This window comes from Mesoplodon densirostris, chromosome 5 (genome assembly GCF_025265405.1).
Source record: "Mesoplodon densirostris isolate mMesDen1 chromosome 5, mMesDen1 primary haplotype, whole genome shotgun sequence".
NCBI classification, from domain to species: domain Eukaryota; kingdom Metazoa; phylum Chordata; class Mammalia; order Artiodactyla; family Ziphiidae; genus Mesoplodon; species Mesoplodon densirostris.
The window spans coordinates 119,085,267-119,108,731 of NC_082665.1; the positions used below are offsets into that span (position 1 = coordinate 119,085,267).

At 37.4% G+C, this 23,465-nt stretch overlaps 1 protein-coding gene across 2 annotated transcripts in view; it reads left to right on the forward strand.

Moving 5' to 3' along the window:
- OSBPL11 (oxysterol binding protein like 11) overlaps positions 1-23,465 on the forward strand; it is a 100,134-nt gene that overhangs the window by 24,041 nt on the left and 52,628 nt on the right. For both annotated transcript variants that reach the window (XM_060099408.1, XM_060099409.1), the window contains exons 2-6: positions 3,535-3,603; positions 9,655-9,830; positions 10,688-10,767; positions 12,652-12,828; positions 22,375-22,576. In XM_060099408.1, the coding sequence (XP_059955391.1) occupies positions 3,535-3,603; positions 9,655-9,830; positions 10,688-10,767; positions 12,652-12,828; positions 22,375-22,576 (704 nt within the window). The remainder of the gene's footprint in view (positions 1-3,534; positions 3,604-9,654; positions 9,831-10,687; positions 10,768-12,651; positions 12,829-22,374; positions 22,577-23,465) is intronic.

Consider the following 23,465-nt stretch of genomic DNA (forward strand, 5'->3'; position numbering starts at 1 on the left):
GCATCGAAAATATTAAAAACACTAAAAATTAAACATAAAACAGTACTGTACTGTGGAATATGAGGATACACGTTCATTTTATTTAATGAATGATGCTACTGAAATTATACTCTTAAAAATTCATTGATAATCATTAAATGACTGATATAAATAACTTAGATATGACCAAAATGAGGAATACCTTTAATAATCTGAGGGACTAAACAAAAATAAGGGACATGAGGCATAATCTTTGATTGCTTTGAAATGAAGATTTTGTTTTTCTCAGTTGTAGATAGTTTATTTGAAGTTTAATAAACATTCTCTGCACAGTTCACATATCCATTTGAAGAATATATATAGTCCTAGAACCAGAGGAATTGACCTATAACCGAGTTGTAATGTTTTTATAGCATGCTAATAGCTATGAAATGATTCTTATCTAGTAATGAAAGCTTGGTGTAGAGAACCTAGATTAAAGGGGAAAATAAAAATGGTGAATTATGGAATATCTGGGTACTTTGGGGAAATATTTAATTTAGGTTATGTGACACCCTAGGCCTTTTGTGGATTGGTACAGAATATAAATAAATATTCAGGTTATGAAGCTACAGGACAAAATAGACCAAGAATAAGGTTTTTTAAAAATTTAGATATTATTGATATAACATTAGTTTTAGGTGCACAATATAATTTTTTTTATATGTTGCAAAATGATCACAATAAGTCTAATTAACATGCATCACTGGCTTCTCTGGTGGCGCAGTGGTTAAGAATCTGCCTGCCAGTGCAGAGGACATGGGTTTGAGCCCTGGTCCCAGAAGATCCCACGTGCCGTGGAGCAACTAAGCCCATGTGCCACAACTACTGAGCCTGCACTCTAGAGCCCACGAGCCACAACTACCAAGACCACGTGCCACAGCTACTGAAGCCTGCAGCCCATGCTCTGCAACAAGAGAAGCCACTGCAGTGAGAGGCCCATGCACTGCAACGAAGAGTAGCCCCCACTCGCCACAACTAGAGAAAGCCCATGTACAGCAATGAAGACCCAACGCAGCTGAAAATAAATAAATAAATAAATAAATAAATAATAAATAAATTTTAAAAACATTCATCACTACACAGTTACACTTTATTTTTCTTATGATGAGAACTTTTAAGATCTACTCTCTTAGCAACTTTCAAATATACAATATTATCAACTATAGTCACCATGCTATAAATAACATTCCCAGGACTGACTTATTTTATAACTGCAAGTTTGTGTCTTTTGATCACCTTCACCCATTTTGTTCACCTCCCACCCCCACCACTGGCAGCCACTAATCTGTTCTATGAGTTTTGGGGGTTTTTTGTTTTTAATTTTAGATTCCATATATAAGTGAGGGAATAAGTTTTGAGGACAAGAACAGTTCAAGACAGCTAAGCTCTATGTTAAATTATCTAAAACAGATGAGGAACTCTTTGGGAAATTATTTTTGGGCAGAGTCCAGGGGCATTGGGATTCCTCTGTCCCCAAAAAGCTGTTTAAGCCTGAAGCCTGGGGAAAACATGAGCGCCAGACTAGAAATCTCTGCCTTTTCAAGTACCAGTGGAACTGAAAGAAATAGCTTTGCTGTGACATAGGGCTGGAAGTAGGGCAAAAATCCAATGGTTTGGGTTTCTAGAGAAGAATCCTTCCTCTAGATGTGGGTTTTAGAAATTACTGAAATGAGAATTCAAATGGTACTGTCAGTTTTAACATGACAGAATACATGTGTAATTATCATAACTTTGGGTTGGCAGTTTAGAGGTTGACAACCTTTGTCTTCTTGAGATTAGTGACTGTATGAAACCAAAAGGACATGAGCCGTTTCACTTAATATTAGTAAACAGTGTTGTTTGCTAGCCTTAGAATGGAAGAAAAATACAGAAAAAAAAGTAACATATACTCAGTCATGGGATCAGTTCTTTATTTCCAAGCACTTTGAAGAAATGAGATTAGAAGGGCACCCAACATTGAGTTTATCCCTGAGGCATCCTCCTACTTGCTCTCCAGTAATAATAGCTACTAGAATCTTACAGTCATTTGGGGCATTTTGTTGTGTGTTTGTGTAAGAGAGTATCTTTATCTTCATCTCTTTTCACTTGTTGTTCAGATCAACCTAAGTCTTTAAAAATTTTTGTTCTCTTGGTTGTGTCAGCTCTCTCTTGATTTTGCTTTTGATGTCCATGTGTTAAAGGTTGCCAGTTGTCTTTTACTTTCCATTTCCTAGATTCTGGTTAGCTGAAATTTTACCAAGTAAGCTCTGTGATTCAGGGATAGTAGAGAAAATAAATGTTTAATATTGTTTGCATCTTATAGTTTAAAGTTAAAACTTGAGAGTAGATGAGTTTAAAAAGAATTCTTAATGTAAGTTACGAAATAAAAAATGAAGCCTATATATCAAAAAGATACATCAACGGAGGTGAAGCTTTAATATCTTTTCATAAGTATAAGGAAACTTAAAATATTGGAAACAAAGTATCAATAAGATACTGCATTTTCTGTGAACCACTGTAACGGAACATTTCTGATAAATAGAAAAAGGGGGCAGGAGGTAAAGAAACTCACTTTCAGTAAGGCTAACGATACAGGTCCCAAATAAATCTTTACAGTGGTAAGACTTGCAATGAGCACTTTGCCGCATGCCTGTCTGGGGTGGGGGAGTGGGAGTGAGGTGTCATACTCATCAAAAACAGGATCTTCATTTTGGAAGCCCAAAGAATCAAAGACATAACATGTCCCGCCAGATTGAGGAAGCACTATTCAACCTGGAGACCTTTTTAAGTTTATTCTAGAACCATAAAACTGGATTTTCTTTGTTTAGTATTAAGTTATAAAATATTTTTATTTATAATTATATTTATACTATATTTGTTTCATATTTATGTAATTTTATACGTATATAATGACTTTATATTTGAATATTGTATAGTAATTTATGGGGGATTACACTTGCTTTGAATAACTCTGGTAAAGTCCTATGGATATGAAATATGGGGGATTAAATAGCTCTATTTGTTAACCTATAAATTTTACTTCTGAAGTAAGTTTGAAGTATTTGTCGAAAAGTATGTGTCTACAGCTTTTTTTTAAATTAATTAATTAATTTATTTATTTTTGGCTGCATTGGGTCTTCGTTGCTGCACGCAGGCTTTCTCTAGTTGCGGTGAGCGGGGGCTACTCTTTGTTGCAGTGTGTGGGCTTCTCATTGCAGTGGCTTCTCTTGTTGCAGAGCACGGGCTCTAAGCACGTGGGCTTCAGTAGTTGTGGCACTCAGGCCCAGTAATTGTGGCTCGTGGGCTCTAGAGTGCAGGCTCAGTAGTTGTGGTGCACGGGCTTAGTTGCTCCATGGCATGTGGAATCTTCCCGGACCAGGGCTCAAACCCATGTCCCCTGCATTGTCTGGCAGATTCTTAACCACTGTGCCACCAGGGAAGTCCCTACAGCTATTTTTTAAACTGTACAGTTAACTTCCTGGAATTTCTTCTAATTTTCACTGACTTTGGCCCTTTCTGATCTTTTTGAAACAGTGATCACATGGAAAGTGTGTATGGCTATTTAATGAAGTACACCAACCTTGTCACTGGGTGGCAATACAGGTAAGTGTGATTATTCTGTCACATTTCTCTCCCAAGAGACCAGAAATGGGGCTGATAATTTTATATTCTGATACTACTTCAGTACAAATATGGCTGGGAAACATGTTAGAGAAAGATTTACCATCTTTTTTCTAAAAGTCTAATGACTTTCTTCTCCTTTTTAAGGAGTAGGAGGAGTTAACATCTGTCCAAATTGCAGCCTCCAAATGCCTCAGAAATTAGAATCATTTGTCCACTTGCCTTATGCATACTTGCAGTAGTGAGGCTTTTAGGGTGGTTGGAGATGGCAAAGAGATTTGTATTAGGTTCCTGTTCAGGATTCTCAAAAGTTCTCTGGGACCTTGGAGAGTTTAAATAACCAGCCGAAGGTCAAACAAGCACTCAATAAGTAGTAAAGCCAGCTATCTTAAATACTGTGTGGAATTGGTAGTTGTAGGGCAGGGATTAAACTTTTGTTTTTATTGTGGTAAAATAAACATAACAAAATTTACCATTTTTTAGTATACAGTTCAGTGGCATTAAATACATGCACATTGTTGTGCAGCATTCACCTTCATTCATCTCAGAACTTTTTGCATCTTCTCATACTAAAACTCTGTACCCATTAAACAATAATTCCACATTTCCCCCTGCCCTGAGTCCTTGGCAACCACTATTCTACTTTCTGTCTCTTTGAATTGACTACTCTAGGTACCTTATAAAAGTGGAATCATACAATATTTGTCCTTTTGTGATTGGCTTATTTCACTTAGTATAATGTCCTCAAGGTTCACCTATGTAGCGTGGGTCAGGATTCTAGCTTTTTAGGGCTGAATCATAGTCCCTTGTATGTATATACCACATTTTGTTTATCCAGTTATCTGTCAGTGGACATTTGGGTTACTTCTACCTTTTGGCTAATCGTGAATAATGCTGCTTTGAGCATTGGTGTACAAAATATCTGTTGGAGTTCTTGCTCTCATTCTTTTGTGTATATACCCAGAAATAGAATTGCTGGATCACATGGTAATTCTGTGTTTAACTTTTTGGCAAATCTCCATATTGTTTTCCATAGCAGCTGCACCATTTTACATTCCCACCAGCAATGCACAGGAGTTGCAATTTCTGTACAACTTCCCAACACTTGTTACTTTCTGTTTTCTGTGGGGTTTTTTGTTTTGTTTTGTTTTTTTAATAATAGCCATCCTAATGGGTGTTAAGTGGTATCTCATTGTGGTTTTTAAATTTACAAATGTTAAAGCTAGAATTCGAACCCAAAAGTTCTGACTCTGAAGTTTATGTTCTTGGCATTATAACATGCTGCTTCTTATTCACATGTCATTTGGAGACCTCTGCTTTCGACTAGGTCAAAAGCATGATGGAATAACTGGAGCTGAATTTGCATTTTACCTTAAACAACTAGAAAATGGGACATAGTATATGAAAGAATGGTTTTCAAACTTTCAAAAAATAGTTGAAGCGCTATGATGAACATGTGATTTATTAAAAGAGAGGGCAGTTTGGGCCATGTTTAGTTTGCAGTAACAGTAGGGCTTTCAAATAGGAGTGATATGCATGAAGTTGGAGGTCATATGGGAGGTCAAAACTGGATGTGAAAACATAGAAGGGAATCATTCCTGTTGAAGTGCAAAGGGTAGTTCTCTAAGGTTCTCAGTTTGTTTGTTTGTTTGTTTGTTTGTTTGTTTTTGCGGTATGCGGGCCTCTCACTGTTGTGGCCTCTCCCGTCGCAGAGCACAGGCTCCGGACGCGCAGGCCCAGCGGCCATGGCTCACGGGCCCAGCCGCTCCGCTGCATATGGGATCCTCCCAGACTGGGGCACGAACCCGTATCCCCTGCATCGGCAGGCGGACTCTCAACCACTGCGCCACCAGGGAGGCCCTGTTTGTTTTTTTAAAAAGAGCAAAGTCAAGGGAGCCTTTTCATTTTGCATTTTCCCACCTCAGTTTTTATGTAATTTTTAAAAAGCTTACACATTTAAATGACATATAAAATATATATATTTTTAAATTTATGTCACTCTGCTTTTAGTACTATTCTTTGTTCTCTTTTTAAAAAGGGAAATAGGTTAACTTTTCTCCCCCATGACATTCAACAACTTTCATTCATATTATATTATTGAGAAAGTCTCAGAAGTGGAACAGAAAGCTCCAAAATATACCCAAGCTTATAAGATTTAATATATGTTAATGATGGCATTTCAGGTCAGTGGCAACTTGAGACCGTGGGGAGAAGGGGCAGGTGTTTGTATCATTGCATGAGGGAGCCTTCCAAAAAGATCCATTGGCCACTGGTTGCCTGAGGAGTTAGCTAAGAGATCCAAGCCAAAGTTCCAGCTTAGGGAGGGGCACTGCCTCTGCCCATGCGATCCCTCCAGCTGTCTAAGAGGCCAGTTTTAGCAGCAGCAGGAAGTGGGGATGAAGACAACCCATCCCTGTTTGCCACTGAGAACACAGAATCTCTTACCAGCTTGCCCCATCAGAGAGGTCTCAGCTTGTCAACTTGATTGCTGCAAGACCAGTTTAGAAAAAACTTCCATTTTCTGCCAACCTGGCTGGAGGCTTGTGGCACAGCAGAGGTATACTGGGTTCTCAGCATGGAATGTGCAGATTGAATGATAAAAGAGGAACAGAAAGGTTAAGACCATGTGAAAGGACCTTAGGCTTAGAGCTCAGTTCCTTTGGCAGGCCTAGCCACTTTGTCCCTGTGCTGCAGATAAAGCTTAAGTAACAAAAGCACTGCACCTGTGCCAGATATTCAAGGCAGTTTCCCTGCAATCCATTTCTGTTTGACTAAGGGCAACTTAGAGCAGCTTGGAGAAATCCAGCATGGGCGTGCTCTATAAATAACTGCTTGCTTTGTAATGTAGTGCCCTAGGAATGAGCAAGACCCTCTCTTGAACCCACTTCCTTTCACTTTCAACTCTAATTCCTGAAGATGAGATCACTTCCCAGTTGGCTTAGAAGTTCTATACATACTCAGCACTGAAGTCTAGGATGGTCAGAGCAAAGCACATGGGTGCCCTTCCATCCAGAATCTTCACTAAAGTTGATTTTTGCCATCATAAGACATACTTCCAAGTCAGAATATTTTTTAGATTAAAGTTCCATTTGATGATACTTCACCTTAAGTTGTGGGCTATTCTGAAGATTAGTCATTTTCTCAAACTGACAGCCTGTTGTTTTGAAATTGCAAAAAATAAACAATTATTTAATTTTCCTTTTAACAACGTAGGTGACTTTTCTGCATGTAAAGATAGATGCTGAATCTTAAGTCTTTGTTTCTGCATTTCTTTAGCTTTTTGGTTAGGCTAACTTGATAAAAATACTATAATCAAGAGTCTCGTACCCTTCCAGGCAAAATAGCTTTATTAAGTTTCCTCACTACATGGATCGTCTCTCTGTCCCCAAACTACACATCTTGTAAAATATCTCCAGAGAAGTGGTGAAGGAAGAACATTTGAATTAATTCATTTATGATGAAAGACAGCCCAAAGTGCTCTATTATTGCCAGTGGGTCCATAACATCATCTTGTGTTAGAAAGATATTCAGTTATTGGCTCATTTCTATCATTTTACCAATCCCTCCTTTTGTATATCTAGGTGAGTACCTCCCATGTTGTAAATTTACGGTAATGCTTTTGGGATAAGAGATATGTATTCACAGCAAACTTGAGATTTCCAAACATGTTATTCTCTAAATTTCCTTTGAAGTGACTGCTTGTAAGAGAAGAGACCAGTCTTTTTCCTTTGACTATTTGAAATGAATTGTGCTTATTGCTTAGAACAGTCGGAAGAGATTTCTTTCTTTTCTCGTTTCCTTCGTTCGTTCCTTTCCTTATTTCTTGTTTGTTTGTTTGTTCATTTGTTCCTTTGTTCAGAGCTTTATTGAGATGTAGTGCCCATTTGAAGTGTACAACTCAATGGTTTTTAGTATATTCAAGAGACTGTTTTCTTGCTAACAGACCCCTTCCATTTGCTTGCTGAATTTTTTGTAGTAGATTCATGACTTAGTCTGTTCAGGCTGCTATAACAAAATGTCACCAACTGGATACCTTATAAACAACAGAAATTTATTTCTCACAGTTCTGGAGGTTGGAAGTCCATGATTATGGTGCCAGCATGGTCAGGAAAGGGTCCTCTTTTTTTTTTTTTGCGGTACGCGGGCCTCTCACTGTTGTGGCCTCTCCCATTGTGGAGCACAGGCTCCAGACGCACAGGCTCTGGACGCGCAGACTCAGCAGCCATGGCTCACGGGCCCAGCCGCTCCACGGCATGTGGGATCTTCCCGGACCGGGGCACGAACCTGGGTCCCCTGCATCGGCAGGCGGACTCTCAACCACTGCGCCACCAGGGAAGCCCCAAGGGTCCTCTTTTGGATCGCAGACTTCTCATTGTATTCTCACATGGCTGTAAAGGGCCAAGGGAGCTCTCTTGGGTCTCTTTTTCTTGTTTTCTGGCTGCACTGCGTGGCTTGCGGGGATCTTAGTTCCCTGACCAGTGACTGAACCCCTGCCCATGGCAGTGAAAGCACCAAGTCCTAACTGCTGGACCACCAGGGAAGTCCCTTGGGTCTCTTTTATAAAGGCACTGATCCCATTCATGAGGATGTTACACCCTTATGACCTGATAACTTCCCAAAGGCCCCATCTCTTAATATCATTACCTTAGGGTTAGGATTTCCACATGTGAATTTTGGCAGGGACACATACAAACCATGGCAGATTACTAAGGACACTTCATATGTTTTAGGAATTTAAGATGATTTCAGTAGCTATTTTTGTGTTAATTAAAATAATCTCTTCAAATCTTAGGGAAAATAATGTTAAACAGCCATTTTAAAAATAGGCAAAAATGTGAGGGGCAGTTCACTAAGTAGAACTACAGATGGTCAATAAACACATGAAAAAATGTTTAACTCCTCTAGTAATTAAAGAAATGGAGGTTTAAAGCTCTCAAAAATATTAAAATTAATTTATCAAATATCATCAGAATATGTGAACATAATTTTTAAAATCACAAGCATGCTAAAAGACGAATGAGAAAAACAATAGTCTTGCTTTCCCATCTCCCTTTTCACGCATCCGCTTTCGACTTGTATTTTCTTCTCATTGTTTCTTTTTCTTTCCCTGAATAAAAGGCTGATCCCATTCTCTTCCAGTTTGGTATGGTTGATATGGTTGCCATGTTGCTTAAGACTATATCTTTTAGGAACTTGAACTGGATCAAATTGTCTACCTGGTTCTATTACAGAACACACTAACATGTCGAATGCCAAATTGCTCTAAACCCAAACATTAATTTTTTGAAATAAAAACTTTTTAGGTTTTTTTTTTCCTAAAGAAAAGAACTATTGCACTACTTAAATTGGAATCCGAATTAACATATTTCCTAAAGTAGTTAATCTAAAACCAAATCAGAACATCAAATTCTTTTCCAAAGTGTATCAGTATTTCATCATTTAGTTTCAAGTTCCTTGTTTCTGCATCTCCAGTTGCAGCTTTTTCATTTTTAAAGAGGATAAGTAATCTTTAGTTGTGGCCTATTTAATGTTACGTTCACAAAATCTCAATACCTTGGCATTATTCTTATTATTTATTTCACTGATTAAATCTTAAATCAGATTTCATTTCTTACCTAGCATTTGTTAACTTCAGAGCTCATGCTTTGATTTGTTTCCAGTGAATTTTAAATAAAAATTCTCACTACCATTTGTCTTGGGCAACATACCCTCCCTGTTAATGAATTCTGGAGAGAAATCTTCCTCTGAAAGGATACTGTATCTTTGTTTCCTTTTTGCATTGTCTAGTATGCCTCTTCCCTATTAAATGCCTCTTTCACAGCTGAAGGTTTTATATCTTTTATTAAACTCATCCAATTTTTCAATAACATTTACTGCTAGGAAATTCAATCTAGTGTTTCCAACTACTTCTTGAGATGCTTTTGAATTTTATTTAATAGCAGAAACTCAAAAGTGTGTGATTAAAATTTGGTTTGCTTTAGTTTGACTAGGGGAAATATTTTAAAATTGTGACCTTTTTAAAAATCATTACAGGTTTTTTGTTTTAAACAATGAAGCTGGGCTATTGGAGTACTTTGTGAATGAACAGTCTAGAAATCAAAAACCCAGAGGTACTTTGCAGCTTGCAGGAGCTGTAATATCACCCAGTGATGAGGACTCTCACACCTTCACTGTAAATGCTGCCAGTGGGGAACAGTATAAACTCAGAGGTATGACTGAACTATGAGAATTAATAGTGTGATTTTCTTCTTCCTTGAGAAGTTGGTATACTTCCCTGCTTTCATTTAGGTTTTGGAAATAAAAACTGCTGTCATTGATGATATAGACACAATATTTTAAACCTTGGAATTGCTTTAAGGATTTATGAAATCTGTTTTAATTAATGACTTTTTTTAAGTGGCACAGTGAACAAGTCTGTTTAAAATTGGACCCTCTAAGAAATTTGTGTAGAGGAAATCTTGATTACTGAAAACTCTAAAAACATAGACTTCTTTAAATTTTTTTAATGTCTTCCATGGATTTGTATTTTACCCCCTTTCTTGATTTGGTTGGTATGCTCTCTTTGTGGTTTTTAGTGACTAATGTACATAATCGAGATTTATTAAAATGCTCATATTCATTAAAATAAAGTATAACTTCTGTTTAGATACATTTAATTTGTATATATAAAGTTTCTGTTTTTAATTAATACACATAAAGTATAACAATAACTCTAATTGAGCATGCTTCTAGAGATCTGAAAGAATATACTGAGGATACATTAAATGCTTAATAAAGGTTATTTCTTTAAGGAAGAGCATATTTTTATGAGAAAGTTAAGACATGTCATATACCCACCTAGCTGCATGTAATTTATCCTCCTAATGTATCCACATCTAGCTATGGTGTTACCTAACAAGGTTGATGCTTTGGCCTCTTTCCTACCTCCCTCTGGTCAGGGACATTTGCTCTAGGGAGAGTAAGACCAATCCCTGATTTTCAGTGATCTATTCTTCATGCTATAGACAATTAATTGTATTCTAAAAATAAATATAAAAGTGAATAACTTGTAGATACTTTTTATCAGCCACAGATGCTAAAGAGCGACAACATTGGGTTAGCAGACTTCAGATATGTACACAACACCACACTGAAGCTATTGGCAAGGTATGTGGATTCATATATGATATTAATGCACAAAAATGGGAAAGATTTTTAACTTATTTTTTTACATTTTAAAATTGAGATAGTATTCACATACCATAAAATTTATCCTTTTAAAGTGTACAATTTCATGGTTTTTAGTATATTCACAAGATTGTACAACTGTTGCAACTGTCTGATTCCTGAACATTTTCATCACCTTCCAGAAAGCCCATATCCATCAACAGTCACTCCCTAGTCCCCTCTTCCCAGTCCCTTGACAAACACTAATATAATTTCTGTTTCAATGGATTTGTTTATTCTGGACATTTCATATAAGTGGAATCATACAATATGTGCTTTTTTGGTCTGGCTTCTTACAATAAGCACAATGTTTTCAAGGTTCATCCATTTCACTGCATGTATCATACCTTATTCCTTTTTAAGGCCGAATAATACTCTGTTGAATGGATGTACCACATTTTGTTTATTCATCAGTTGATGGACATTTGGATTGTTTTATTTTTTTATTTTTTGGCCATGCCGAGTGGCTTGCGGGATCTTGGTTCCCCAACCAGGGATTGAACCCGGGCCCATACCAGTGAAAGCGCCGAGTCCTAACCACTGGACCGCCAGGGAGTTCCCTGGATTGCTTACATTTTGTGGCTGTTATGAATAATACTTCTATGAACATTTGTGTTCAAGTTTTTGTGTAAACACATGATTTCAGTTCTCTAGGTTATGCCTAGGAGTAGAATTACTGGGTTATATGGTAGTTCTCTGTTTAACTATTTGAGGAACTGCCAAACTGTTTTTCAAAGCGGTCAAACTATTTCATGTTCTCACCAGCAATACATGAGGGTTCCAGTTTCTCCACATCCTTACCAATACTTGTTACTGTCCTTTTTTACAGATATTATGGCCATCCTAATGAGTGTGAAGTAGAATTTCATTGTGGTTTTGATTTCATTTCTCTAATGACTAATAATGTTGAGCATCTTCTCATGTGCTTATAGACCATTTGTGTATCTCCTTTTGGGTGTTTTATTATTATTATTTTTTTTTTTTTTTTCTTTTTGCGGTATGCGGACCTCTCACTGTTGTGGCCTCTCCCGTTGCGGAGCACAGGCTCCGGACGCGCAGGCCCAGCGGCCATGGCTCACGGGCCCAGCCGCTCCGCGGCATATGGGATCCTCCCAGACCGGGGCACGAACCCGTATCCCCTGCATCGGCAGGCGGACTCTTAACCACTGCGCCACCAGGGAGGCCCCTGGGTGTTTTATTTTTTAAGATGAAAAGGAGGGTCTCAGTACTTGAAATCTGAGGTTAGAAATGTCTACAAAATAATATAGGGAAGCATAGTTAAAGGATTCCATACCTACTTTTCATTTTCTTCCTAGTGGTTTTTCCCCATAGCTAAAGTTTTTAAAGTTGTGATTTAGGCCTATAGTCTGAAATCCAGCATAAAAGCTTTATTTGTGCTGCAAGATTCTAAGCATTGGCAGTGACCAGAAAGTGCTAGTTTGTTTCAAAGATACTTGAATGTTACATTAGAACATTTATTATATTGAGTATTGCTGAGTATATTTTTTGCTTCAATCGTGATGTTTAAAGATCTGAAATTAGAAATTTCTTGTTATTCTAATACACTCTAACGTGGATAAAAAAAGTTCTTGACAGCACACATGTGGAATTAATTTTCTAACTACGTTACCAGTTTACTATGGGATGTGTGAAATACTTAAACTTTGAAGGATTTAAATTTTATCTTCAGAGCTATTCTTGTAGTGAATTTTGAGGTTAATTTTATTTTTAAAACTGTCTGTGTATAAAAGACTCTAGTTTAGTATAGGTTGAGGGTTAACCTAAAGTTTATAAAAGGAATGATTTTCTTTGTTTGTCTAATAGAATAATCCTCCTCTGAAATCACGGAGCTTCTCACTTGCATCTAGTGGTAATTCTCCTATATCCCAGAGGAGACCCAGTCAAAATGCCATTTCCTTTTTTAATGTTGGACATTCCAAACTACAATCAGTGAGCAAAAGAACTAACTTACCTCCAGACCATCTTGTGGAAGTCAGAGAAGTAAGTATGAACTGAAATCAAGTTAAAATGCATAAAATAATCTTAACTGCTTGGTTTTGACACACAAAAATTTTAAATCCTGTGTCTTCTGGGGCCCTCAATGTTTAAGTCTTAGAGTCCCTGACTCTTTAGGTGTCCTAAGTTTCCTCAAGTCTGTCAGCTAGGTTCTGTGTACACTGTCATCTTTCAAAAGTCTGCATCTTTCATTTCTCAAGTAAGAGTACAGACTCCTTTAATGTAAAATTTATGATCAAAAGGGTTATTAAGCCTAGTGGAAAGACTATATGGTCAAACAACTGACTGTTTTCTTTAGCTGGTACATGTAAATAGAGAATTTCACACACACACACAAAAATAGAATAGTTAAATCCTTGATGTTGCCTTATCTCACCATTTTCTTCATTCTCTTTCAAACTGAGTACCAAATACTTCTAGTTAATAAAGGATGCAGTTGTTAGGTTCTTAATAATCCGGGTGTTTTTTACTGAGTTAATTTTGGTAGAGCTTATAAATATCTGTGTAGTGAATTGTGAAAATAATATTATAAATCACACCCAAATGATTTAAGGCAGGAAGCTGGGGAGAATGTTCCCTCTATCAAGTTATTTTGGTTTGTATTTATAGATGAAGAAATTGAGATTTAAAGAGATGAAGTAACATCCTTGAGATAAACAAGCAATAGCTTTGACTCACTTTTTAGTCCTGTTATAAATAAGTGACAATTATAAATACCTTTTTTCATAAAACAATACATTTTTAGTATTTATGTTGATGATATTCAATCTATTGATAAATATTGGTGTTTGTGTCTTAAGGAAATCAAGGTACTGATATATTAATCTACAATGAAGGAAAAGGAAATATTAAAAGTGGTTAAGATAAAGGATAGAATAAAGAAAAATATCTAGGGGCAGACTTGTATCATAGTGTGTTCCTTAACCCTTAAAAATTAGGCTGCCATGAAATTTTTGGAAATCTTTGATCATGGCTAATGATGGGAGCTTGAGGGTTCTTCAGAGATGCTGATAATGTTCTGTTTCTTGATCTGGGTGTTGGTTACATGGGTGTGTTTGGTTTATGAAAATTCATCAAGCCTATATACTTGTGAGAAGTGTACTTTTCTATCTGTAATACTGTATATCAGTATATATACTTCAGTAAAAAGTTCAAAACAAGCAAAACGCATGTAGTTGAAGTTGTCATGAATTTTGGTGCACATTTTCATGGAAAAGGAACCTTTTTGTATTTGAGATTTTAACTATCTGTGGAGACCTCTGCTTGGCTGTGCTTGGATCTTTAGGACCTGCTGACTGAGACTATTGTCATATCTCAGCTTCTCTTCTACTGTGATGACTTTAATCACCCACGCTTCTCTTTCTTGCTCTAATGGTTCTTTTGTTGTTCTCACACCCAGGGGTAATTTCTTACAGTACCCACACTATAATGTACTGTGATTTTAAATATACCTTTCATATCATTGTGATAGCATGTTAATGTTCAGCATGAAACTCTGACACTTGTATGTAGAGAGTGTGTGTCCCCAAAGTTTCACAACTACCTCTTTAGGAAGGACAAGTATTTACTTACAGAACTAATTTAATGGCAGCTTTCCTGAATTATGGCGCCAGTAATTATCCTAGGATTTGAGGGTTGACCACTGTTTGGCAATCTCTGTGCCAATGCCACATACAAAAAAAAAAAAAAGTTTTAGTTGAGTGTCTGTGTCTTCACTAGGTTGATGTTTTTGCTTTTAAGAACTCAACAGGTCAAATTATAAAATTATAACTCTATTAGGAACATTCTGTATTCCAATGGAATAATTCTATTTGTGAGAAAATAGTCCATTTGGAGAGTTTATACCATTTTTTGTCCTTCGGACAAAATTTTTTAATTTTTTAATAAATTTATTTATTTTATTTATTTATTTTTGGCTGCACTGGGTCTTTGTTGCTGTGCACGGGCTTTCTCTAGTTGCTGCGAGCGGGGGCTACTCTTTGTGGCATTGCGCAGGCTTCTCATTGTGGTGGCTTCTCTTGTTGCGGAGCACGGCTCTAGGTGCGTGGGCTTCAGTAGTTGTGGCACTCGGGCTCAATACTTGTGGCTTGCAGGCTCTAGAGTGCAGGCTCAGTAGTTGTGGTGCACGGGCTCAATACTTGTGGCTTGCAGGCTCTAGAGTGCAGGCTCAGCAGTTGTGGCGCACGGGCTTAGTTGCTCCGCAGCATGTGGGATCTTCCCGGACCAGGGATGGAACCCATGTCCCCTGCATTGGCAGGTGGATTCTTAATCACTGGGCCACCAGGGAAGTCCAAGAACACTTTTTAAATGCTTGCTTTGGAGTAATTTTAAATTTACAGAAAAGTTGCAAAAGTATTGCTGGGTTTCTATATATCCGCCACCTAACTTTTTGTAATGTTACCATCTTTTATAACATAGTATCAAAACCAGGAAATTATATAGATACAATACTGTTAACTACAATCCTTATTCAAATTTTAACAGTTTTTCCACTGACATTCTTTTTCTGTTTTAGGATCCTGTCCTAAAATGTTGCATTTAGTTGTTATTACTACTTAGTCTCCTTCTGTCTGTAATTGTTTCTCAGTCTTTCCTTATCCTTCATGACCTTGACACCTATGAAGATCCAGTTATATTTATTTAATGTTCCCAAATTTGCATTATCTGATGTTTTCTTATTATTTGAGTGAGATTATACATTTTTGGGAAAAATACCCTAGAAGATATGTATTCTTAGTACCTATATCAAGGAGTTCATGATGTCAGTATGTCGTATTACTGGTGATGTTGGCCTTGATCACTTGGTTAAGGTAGCTTCTACTGGATTTCTCCACTGTAAAGTTGCTGTTTTTCCCTCTGTAGTTAATAAATATCTTGGGGAGGTACTTTGAGACTATGCAGATCCTTTTTCTCTTCAAAGACATTGAGAAAACTTTTGATACCACACTGACCTATGGTTCCAGGTAAGAGTTCTCAAGCTTTTTGTGGTCTTGGGATCCCTTTCAGTCTTAAAAATGCTTGAGGACCTCAAAGAGCTTTTGTTTTACATGGGTTAAATTTACCAATATTTACCTTATTAGAAATTAAAACAGGTATTTTATTTTATTTATTATTTTTTTATTAGTTATCTATACATAAAAACAGGTATTTCAAAAATACTTGTTTTAAAATTTTATTTTAAATTTTAAATGTTTTATTTTAAAATAAAAATTAATAAATTCATACACGTTAATATAAATAACATATTTTTATGTCAAACAACTATTTTTTCCCAAAACAAACAAAATAATTACACTCAATTTATCGCCACATGTAGTTTTGGTTGAAATATGTGAAAAAAATTTGGCCTCACACAGATACGTGGTTGGAAAAAAAGAGGAATATTTTAATAGCTTTTAAAGATAATTGTGGCTATTCTTCTCTGATACTCCACCAGAACTTGACAGTGGCAGTTTCTTAAGTGTTAGATGCAGTGTGGAATCTAATATATATCAGTGAACTTTTCATATTCTGTTTCATGAAAATACATTGGTTCGTCTTGCACTTTGAATGGATCTTTAACCTATGCACAATTTTGTAACACTAGGCATTAGTCATTTGGAAAATATTAGTTCAGAGTTATGCAGGTCTTACAGATGTTGATATATAATATCAAAAATTCACATTCATTAAGATCCCCACTAATCTTATCAGAAAAGGCTTTCAGTATGGGAAACCTGTCAAGCTCATGGTAACTGACATAGGTTTTCCAAGATTGTAATTTCATTTTAAAGCTCAGATTTTATAATAGGCCACAAATACTGTCAGTTGTTTTTCTTGAAGTGGCAAGTCATTTTGTTTAATTTGAGGTGTCTACCACATACCCCCAAGCCTGAAGAGCCATAGTTTCTAACAGTCATTATTTATGTCAAGGAAAAACATCCCTGTGTTTCTCCTCTCTTCTACTGCAACACCCTATACTTCTGTCCTCCGGTCACCAAATGTGTGGAGGCTTCCTCCACACTAAGCAGTTCTCTGACCCTCTGCAGACTCCACCTAGGTGTTCTACAGTTCAATTCAGTTCTGACACTAGTTATCTGAGATAGTATCTGCCCCCACTTAAGATGCTATTCACAAGTCCAGGTTGTCACCCGTGTTTGTAACCAACCACCTATAAATGGGAGGTTTCCTTTACCCCTTCTTCAGGTTGGGTTATTTGCTAGAACAGCTCACAGAACTTGGGAAAACAGTTTACTTACTATATTACCAGTATATTATAAAGGACTATAACTCAGGAACAGCCAGAGGAGGAGATACGTAGGGCAAGATATTGGGGAGGGGATGCAGAGCTTCCGTGCTCTTTCTGGTTGCACACCCTCCTAGAACCTCTATGTGTTCACCAACCAGAAGCTCTCTGAACCTCCTCAGAGAGCTTCATGGAGACTTTATTACTTAGACATGATTGACTCCATCATTGGCCATTGGTGATTAATTCAACCTCAGCCCCTCTCTGCTCCCTAGAGGTTGGGGGGTGGGGCTGAAAGTTCCAACCCTCTAATCTACAGGGTTGAGTCCCCTGGCAGTCAGCCCCCATCGAGGGATTCTGCAAAAATCACTCCATTAACTCTACTGTGGTTGAAAGCGGTTTGTTATGAATAACAAAGGACACATTTCACCTTTATGCTCTGAAGCTATTACAGGAAACCAAATATTGTAACAGAAGATGCCCATATGCTCTGATCACTTAGGAAATTACAACGGTTTTAAAAGCTGTGTGCCAGGAAGAGGTGGGATTCTTTCATGTCAGAATGGTGATCTGTGGAAAAAACAGCTAGTTCAGCTTGCAGCTCAGTCTCACAAGTGCTTTTCCTTAGGCAACCACAGTACTTTGGTATGCAGCAGAAGTGCACTTTTTTTGATATGCAACGGAAGTGTACTTCTCATTTTTCATAGACTATTAAAAAATGTGTACTCAAGATATAGTAAAACTAATAATTTTTACTAATTTTTCAAGAACATTCTTAGGTAAAACTGGCTCCCCCCCGCTCCCCGCCCCCCCTTAAGTGCATGGAAGTGAAGAATACAATGATGACTAGTACTGTTGATGATGATGACACTGCCTTCATTCTGACTAAGACACCAGCAGTTTTACCCACCATTGCTTTCACACCATCAGTGCAAATGCCACCAAGTGGAAAATGCAAATTAATTTACTAAAATTATTGTGAAAATAGTTTCGACTCCATAGACCGCCTGAAAAGGGTCCGACAAGGATCTGCAGAGCACTGTTTGAGAATTGCTGTTCTAGAGTGATCCAGCTCCAGGAGGTTGTAGTGCAAAGATAGAATTCAGAGTGAGTTTGAAAGGAGTGTTTGAATCAAAGTCCATGGGTAAGTCCGGCAATAGATAAAGTAACAGTTGGCAAAAGCAACTAACTATTGAGAATAGAGTCATACTGTGCTGGAACATAGATTTATTACTAAAGTGTTAAAGTGATCTATTTTAGTATTTACTGTTGATTATTAGTACAGTTTATCAGTCACTCCATTAATCAGTGCGTGCTTCATGGTACTATGCTGGTACTATGCTGTACCCTGGGAGGGGCTCACATGACCAGTCTAGTAAGGGAGACAGACATTTAAAATACAAGCAACAAAATCATGATTCTCATCTGGTTTTCAGACAAACTAGATGCCACTTAAGTGATGTACACTATCACCAGATTTGCCATATCTAGCTACAAAACACAGATTAAGCAAGTTTTCGGCTTTCCTGACGTTTTTTCTTTCTTGAGGAACTGGTTTCATAATGTCAGGAACAATCACTAAAGCAGCTTCACACAATCAGTTCTATTTCATTGTAAATATATGATCAACTCATTTGTTCACTTTGGAAAGAACCACAACCAAATTTTAACATTTGCGCTATAACTATAATTTAAAGTTTATTTTTTCTAGTCGAGAACATCACTTTCTTAGGCATCTTCACTTCTAACATCAGCACTAGCAAGTGGCTTTTTTGGGCCATTTGCAAAAGGAAACACTTTCTTCTCTTAAGTGTTATGTTGTGATAGCTGATTATTTATGTTGTCAGTATCCTGCTTATGATTTATCCTTTATTAAACTTTTATTGGCTTATAACATAATATAGAAAAGTGTACAGATAATAAGCGTACATCTTTTCTTTTTTCCTTTATGGTCTCTGAAGAGTGTAGTCAAGTGAACAGGTGTTTTTAATTTAAATGTCCAGTTTTTCAAATGTTTTTCTTATGGTGAGAATAAGAAGTTATATTCTCTAAGTTCAAGAAAGAAAGCGAGGGGACTTCCCTGGTGGCGCAGTGTTTAAGAATCTGCCTGGGGCTTCCCTGGTGGTGCAGTGGCTGAGAGTCCACCTGCCGATGCAGGGGATGCGGGTTCGTGCCCCGGTCCGGGAAGATCCCACATGCCGCGGAGCAGCTGGGCCCATGAGCCATGCCCGCTGAGCCTGTGCGTCCGGAGCCTGTGCTCCGCAACGGGAGAGGCCACAGCAGTGAGAGGCCTGCATACCGCCAAAAAAAAAAAAAAAAAAAAAAAAAAAGATTAGCTCTTTGATTTGTTCTGGAAGAACAGTTCTTCCTTGCCTGGAAAGTAATAAGTTCAGCTTGGTTTCAGATATAGTTGAGCAGTAATTTTTTCCCTCAGCAGTACTAGCACTTATTGTGACTTGTTTAAGAAATCTGACAAGTGGTAAAGTTAGTATTTGCTCATAACATTGCTAGAAGCAGAGGGGAAGAGCAATTACATTAAAGACCCCTAGACCAGTGAGAAATACAAAAGAGGCATAATACAAGCTTCCCATTTCTAATTATATACCAAGAAGTTCTTTTAGAATGAAGAAATAGGGTAAGTATGTAATTTGGTCTTCAAACTGGAACAGGTTTAGATATAATTACAGCGGACTCTAAGCATAAACCAGGACTGTCTCTAGAAATTTGGAGCTTATGCCTCAACTAATTATAGAATTTTGTCTACAATTTCTTATCTGGCTTTCTGCTCTGTTTAATTAGCCATAGAAGTTCTTTTCATTAGACCAGAGGTAAACCTAATGGATCTGTTTGGCCCCCTTCCCTTGATCTTCATCCCAGTTCTTAATTAACCTTCTAAGCATGTATCCATGTATAAAAGAACCTGACACACAAGTGTGCATCTTGTAATTTTCATATAACTACCTCCTGGATCAAAAAATTAAATATTACCAACACCCTAGAAGACCCTCTCAAGCCTCTCCATCATTACACCCTCCTCACTATCCTGACTTCTAATACCATAGATTTATTTTGTCTGTTTTTTAAAACTGGAATCAAAAAGTTTGTGCTCCTTTGGGTATGGCTTCTTTTTAGTCAGCGTATGTTGGAGATTTACTTACATATTGAGTGTAGCAGTTCCTTTCTTTTCACTGCTGCATGGTATTTATTATATGGATATACTTTAATATTTTTAATTCGTTCCAGTGTTGATAGACATTTGAGTTGATGAACATATATACATACATATCTGTTGGTAATGTAACTAAGAATGTTGGATCATGGATTATATTTATTTAGCTCTATATATTTAACTCTAGTAGATATTACCAAACTGTTTTCCAAAGTGTTTGTACTTATTCATAATTTTGGATTATTGGGAGTTAGTCCTAGCATTTATATACAAAAACATTTACACACACACAAACAGTCCCCAACTTACAATAGTTCGACGTGCGATTTTTTGACTTTACAATGGTGCGAAAGTGATACACATTCAGTAGAAACTGGTCTTTGAATTTTGATCTTTTCTTGGGGTAGTGATGTGTGGTACAATATTATCTCCTGATGCTAGGCAGCAAGCCACAGCTCTCAATCAGCCACATGATCATGAGGGTAAATAACTAATACACTTGTAACCTTCCTGTACCCATACATCCATTCGTTTTTCACTTTCAGCACAATAGTCAATAAATTAAATGAGATATTGAAGACTTTATTATAAAATAGGCTTTATGTTAGATGATTTTGCCCAACTGTACACTAATGTAAAAGTTCTAAGCATACTTAAGGTAAGCTAGGCTAGGCTAAGCTATGATGTTCTGTAGGTTAAGTGTATTAAATGTATTTTTGACTTAAGATATTTTCAACTTATGATATTTTCAACTTAATAATGGGTTTTTCGGGGTGTAACGCCATTGTAAGTGGAGGAAGATCTGTATAGATACCTTCATACCCACACTTTTCATTTAACAACCTTTTTTCTGGTAAGGGTGACTGTTTGATCCAGTATTACGCATGTGTTTTCAGGGGCTGTTTCATGTATGACACACTTAATTTGCTTGGTAGGATCATTTCCCATCTCTCTTTCACTAGCCCTCCAATGAACTGTATTAAAAATTGTCTGGAACAGAGTCTCTGAAATCTAAAAGAGTCTCTCCACTATAGAGTTTCTTTGTGAGTTAAAATAATTTCCACAGGGTGGACAATCTGAAAACCTTCTGCTCACAATTGAAAATAATTAAACATAATAAATTCAGGGGGTTTGTTTGTTTGTTTGCTTTGCCGCACCGTGTGGCAGCATGCGGGATCTTAGTTCCCCCACCAGGGATCAAACCCGAACCCCCTGCAGTGGGAGCACAGAATCGTAACCACTGGACCACCAGGGAAGCCCCTAAATTCAGTTTTCATTTTTAAAAATAGGGTTGCTCATCATCATTGTTATTCCACTGGCTCTGTTAGGAACTGTATAGATTAGGCCTCCTAATCAAAAAGCGTATTGAACTCTTTTAACTTGAAAAGCTTATATCCAGTGTTTGCTTAAAATCAACCTAATGGGACCAGAAAGTTAGACTGGGAAAGCAGAAGCATGTAAACTATCATGATTTCACTGTAGGTTCAAATTGAGCCTGTCCAGATGTGCTGTGAATAAAGTGGTTGAGAGCCCAGACTGGGAATTATTTTTACATTGGAATGAAATATCTAATGCTGCTATTAAAAATGATCTGGGGCTTCCCTGGTGGCGCAGTGGTTGAGACTCTGCCTGCTGATGCAGGGGACACGGGTTCGTGCCCCGGTCCGGGAGGATCCCACATGCCGCAGAGCGGCTGGGCCCGTGAGCCATGGCCGCTGAGCCTGCTCGTCGGGAGCCTGTGCTCCGCAACGGGAGAGGCCACAACAGTGAGAGGCCTGTGTACTGCAAAAAAACACACACACACACACAAAAAATGATCTGGAATGTTCTTTCTGATGACTTATATAAATGTATACTGTTAAAGAAATTTATATCAAGGTAGAAGTCTTTTGATCTTTGTTTCCGCCAAAGAAAAAGTATAGCTGCCAAAAGTTACTGTCTTTTTGAGAAGCACTATTAAATGCTTATTGAGAATAGCCAAACAAATTGAAAATAGATTTCTAGGCCTAATATGCCCCCAAAATGGCAACTGTATGTTTACATGTTATACAGAATATTGTAATTAAAATGGCAACTGTATGTATACATGTTATACAGAAATTATGGGTGGGACACACAGAATTGTTGTTTTCCTTAGATGATGACTCATGCTGAAGGACAACAAAGAGACTTAATTAGAGGAATTGAATGCCTTCCTGCTTCTGGCCATCTTAGTTCCTTGGACCAGGATCTCTTAATGCTCAAGGCTACTTCCATGGCAACTATGAACTGCTTAAATGACTGCTTTCATATTCTCCAGTTGCAGCATGCATCACATCAGAAGGGCTCATTGCCTTCAGGTAAGTTATTGCTTAAAGGTAGGACTTAACATTGCAGGTCAAAACATGGAAAGGACCAACTGTATCCTTTGTAATTCTACTCCAGAAAATCTTAATCAAAACGAAACGAATAGAAAACCAGCAAGCCTCTTGGGTTTTTAATTATCACACTAATGTTATGCAAAGTCTTTTTAACTGTGTCCTTTTTCAAATCTAAAACCATTTTAGGTCTCATATAATTACATATCCCTTTAGAAACCTCAAACTCAACATGTCAAAAACTGAACTCAAAACTCACGTGTTCTATATTTCTGTTAAAGTTGGTGGCATCACTCTCTCTCGACGATCAAAGTAGAAACGTTGGAATGATTCCTTGAGTTTAGCTTTAGTCCACTATTCATTATTTCCATATTGAGATATATATATATTAAAGTCTAGAACTTCCCTGGTGGCACAGTGGTTAAGAATCCACCTGCCAACGCAGGGGACATGGGTTCAAGCCCTGGTCCGGTAAGATCCCACATGCCGCGGAGCAGCTAAGCCCGTGTGCCACAACTACTGAGCCTGCGAGACACAACTACTGGAGCCCACACGCCTAGAGCCCATGCTCTGCAACAAGAGAAACCACCGCAGTGAGAAGCCTGCGCACAGCAACGAAGACCCAACGCAGCCATAAATAAATAAATAAATAAATGATTTTAAAAAATAAAGTCTATCAGTCACCTTTCAGTTTGAAAAATAAGATGTACACAGTATTTGAGAGCACCTATTTGTTGAAATTAATTTACTGGGGAAAAGAATGTTATTGCATGGGATAACAAAAAATGAGTTTTTCTATTAAATGAGATGAATAAACTCATCATTTTAAAAATTGAGATATAATTGACATATAACATTGTGTAAGTTTAAA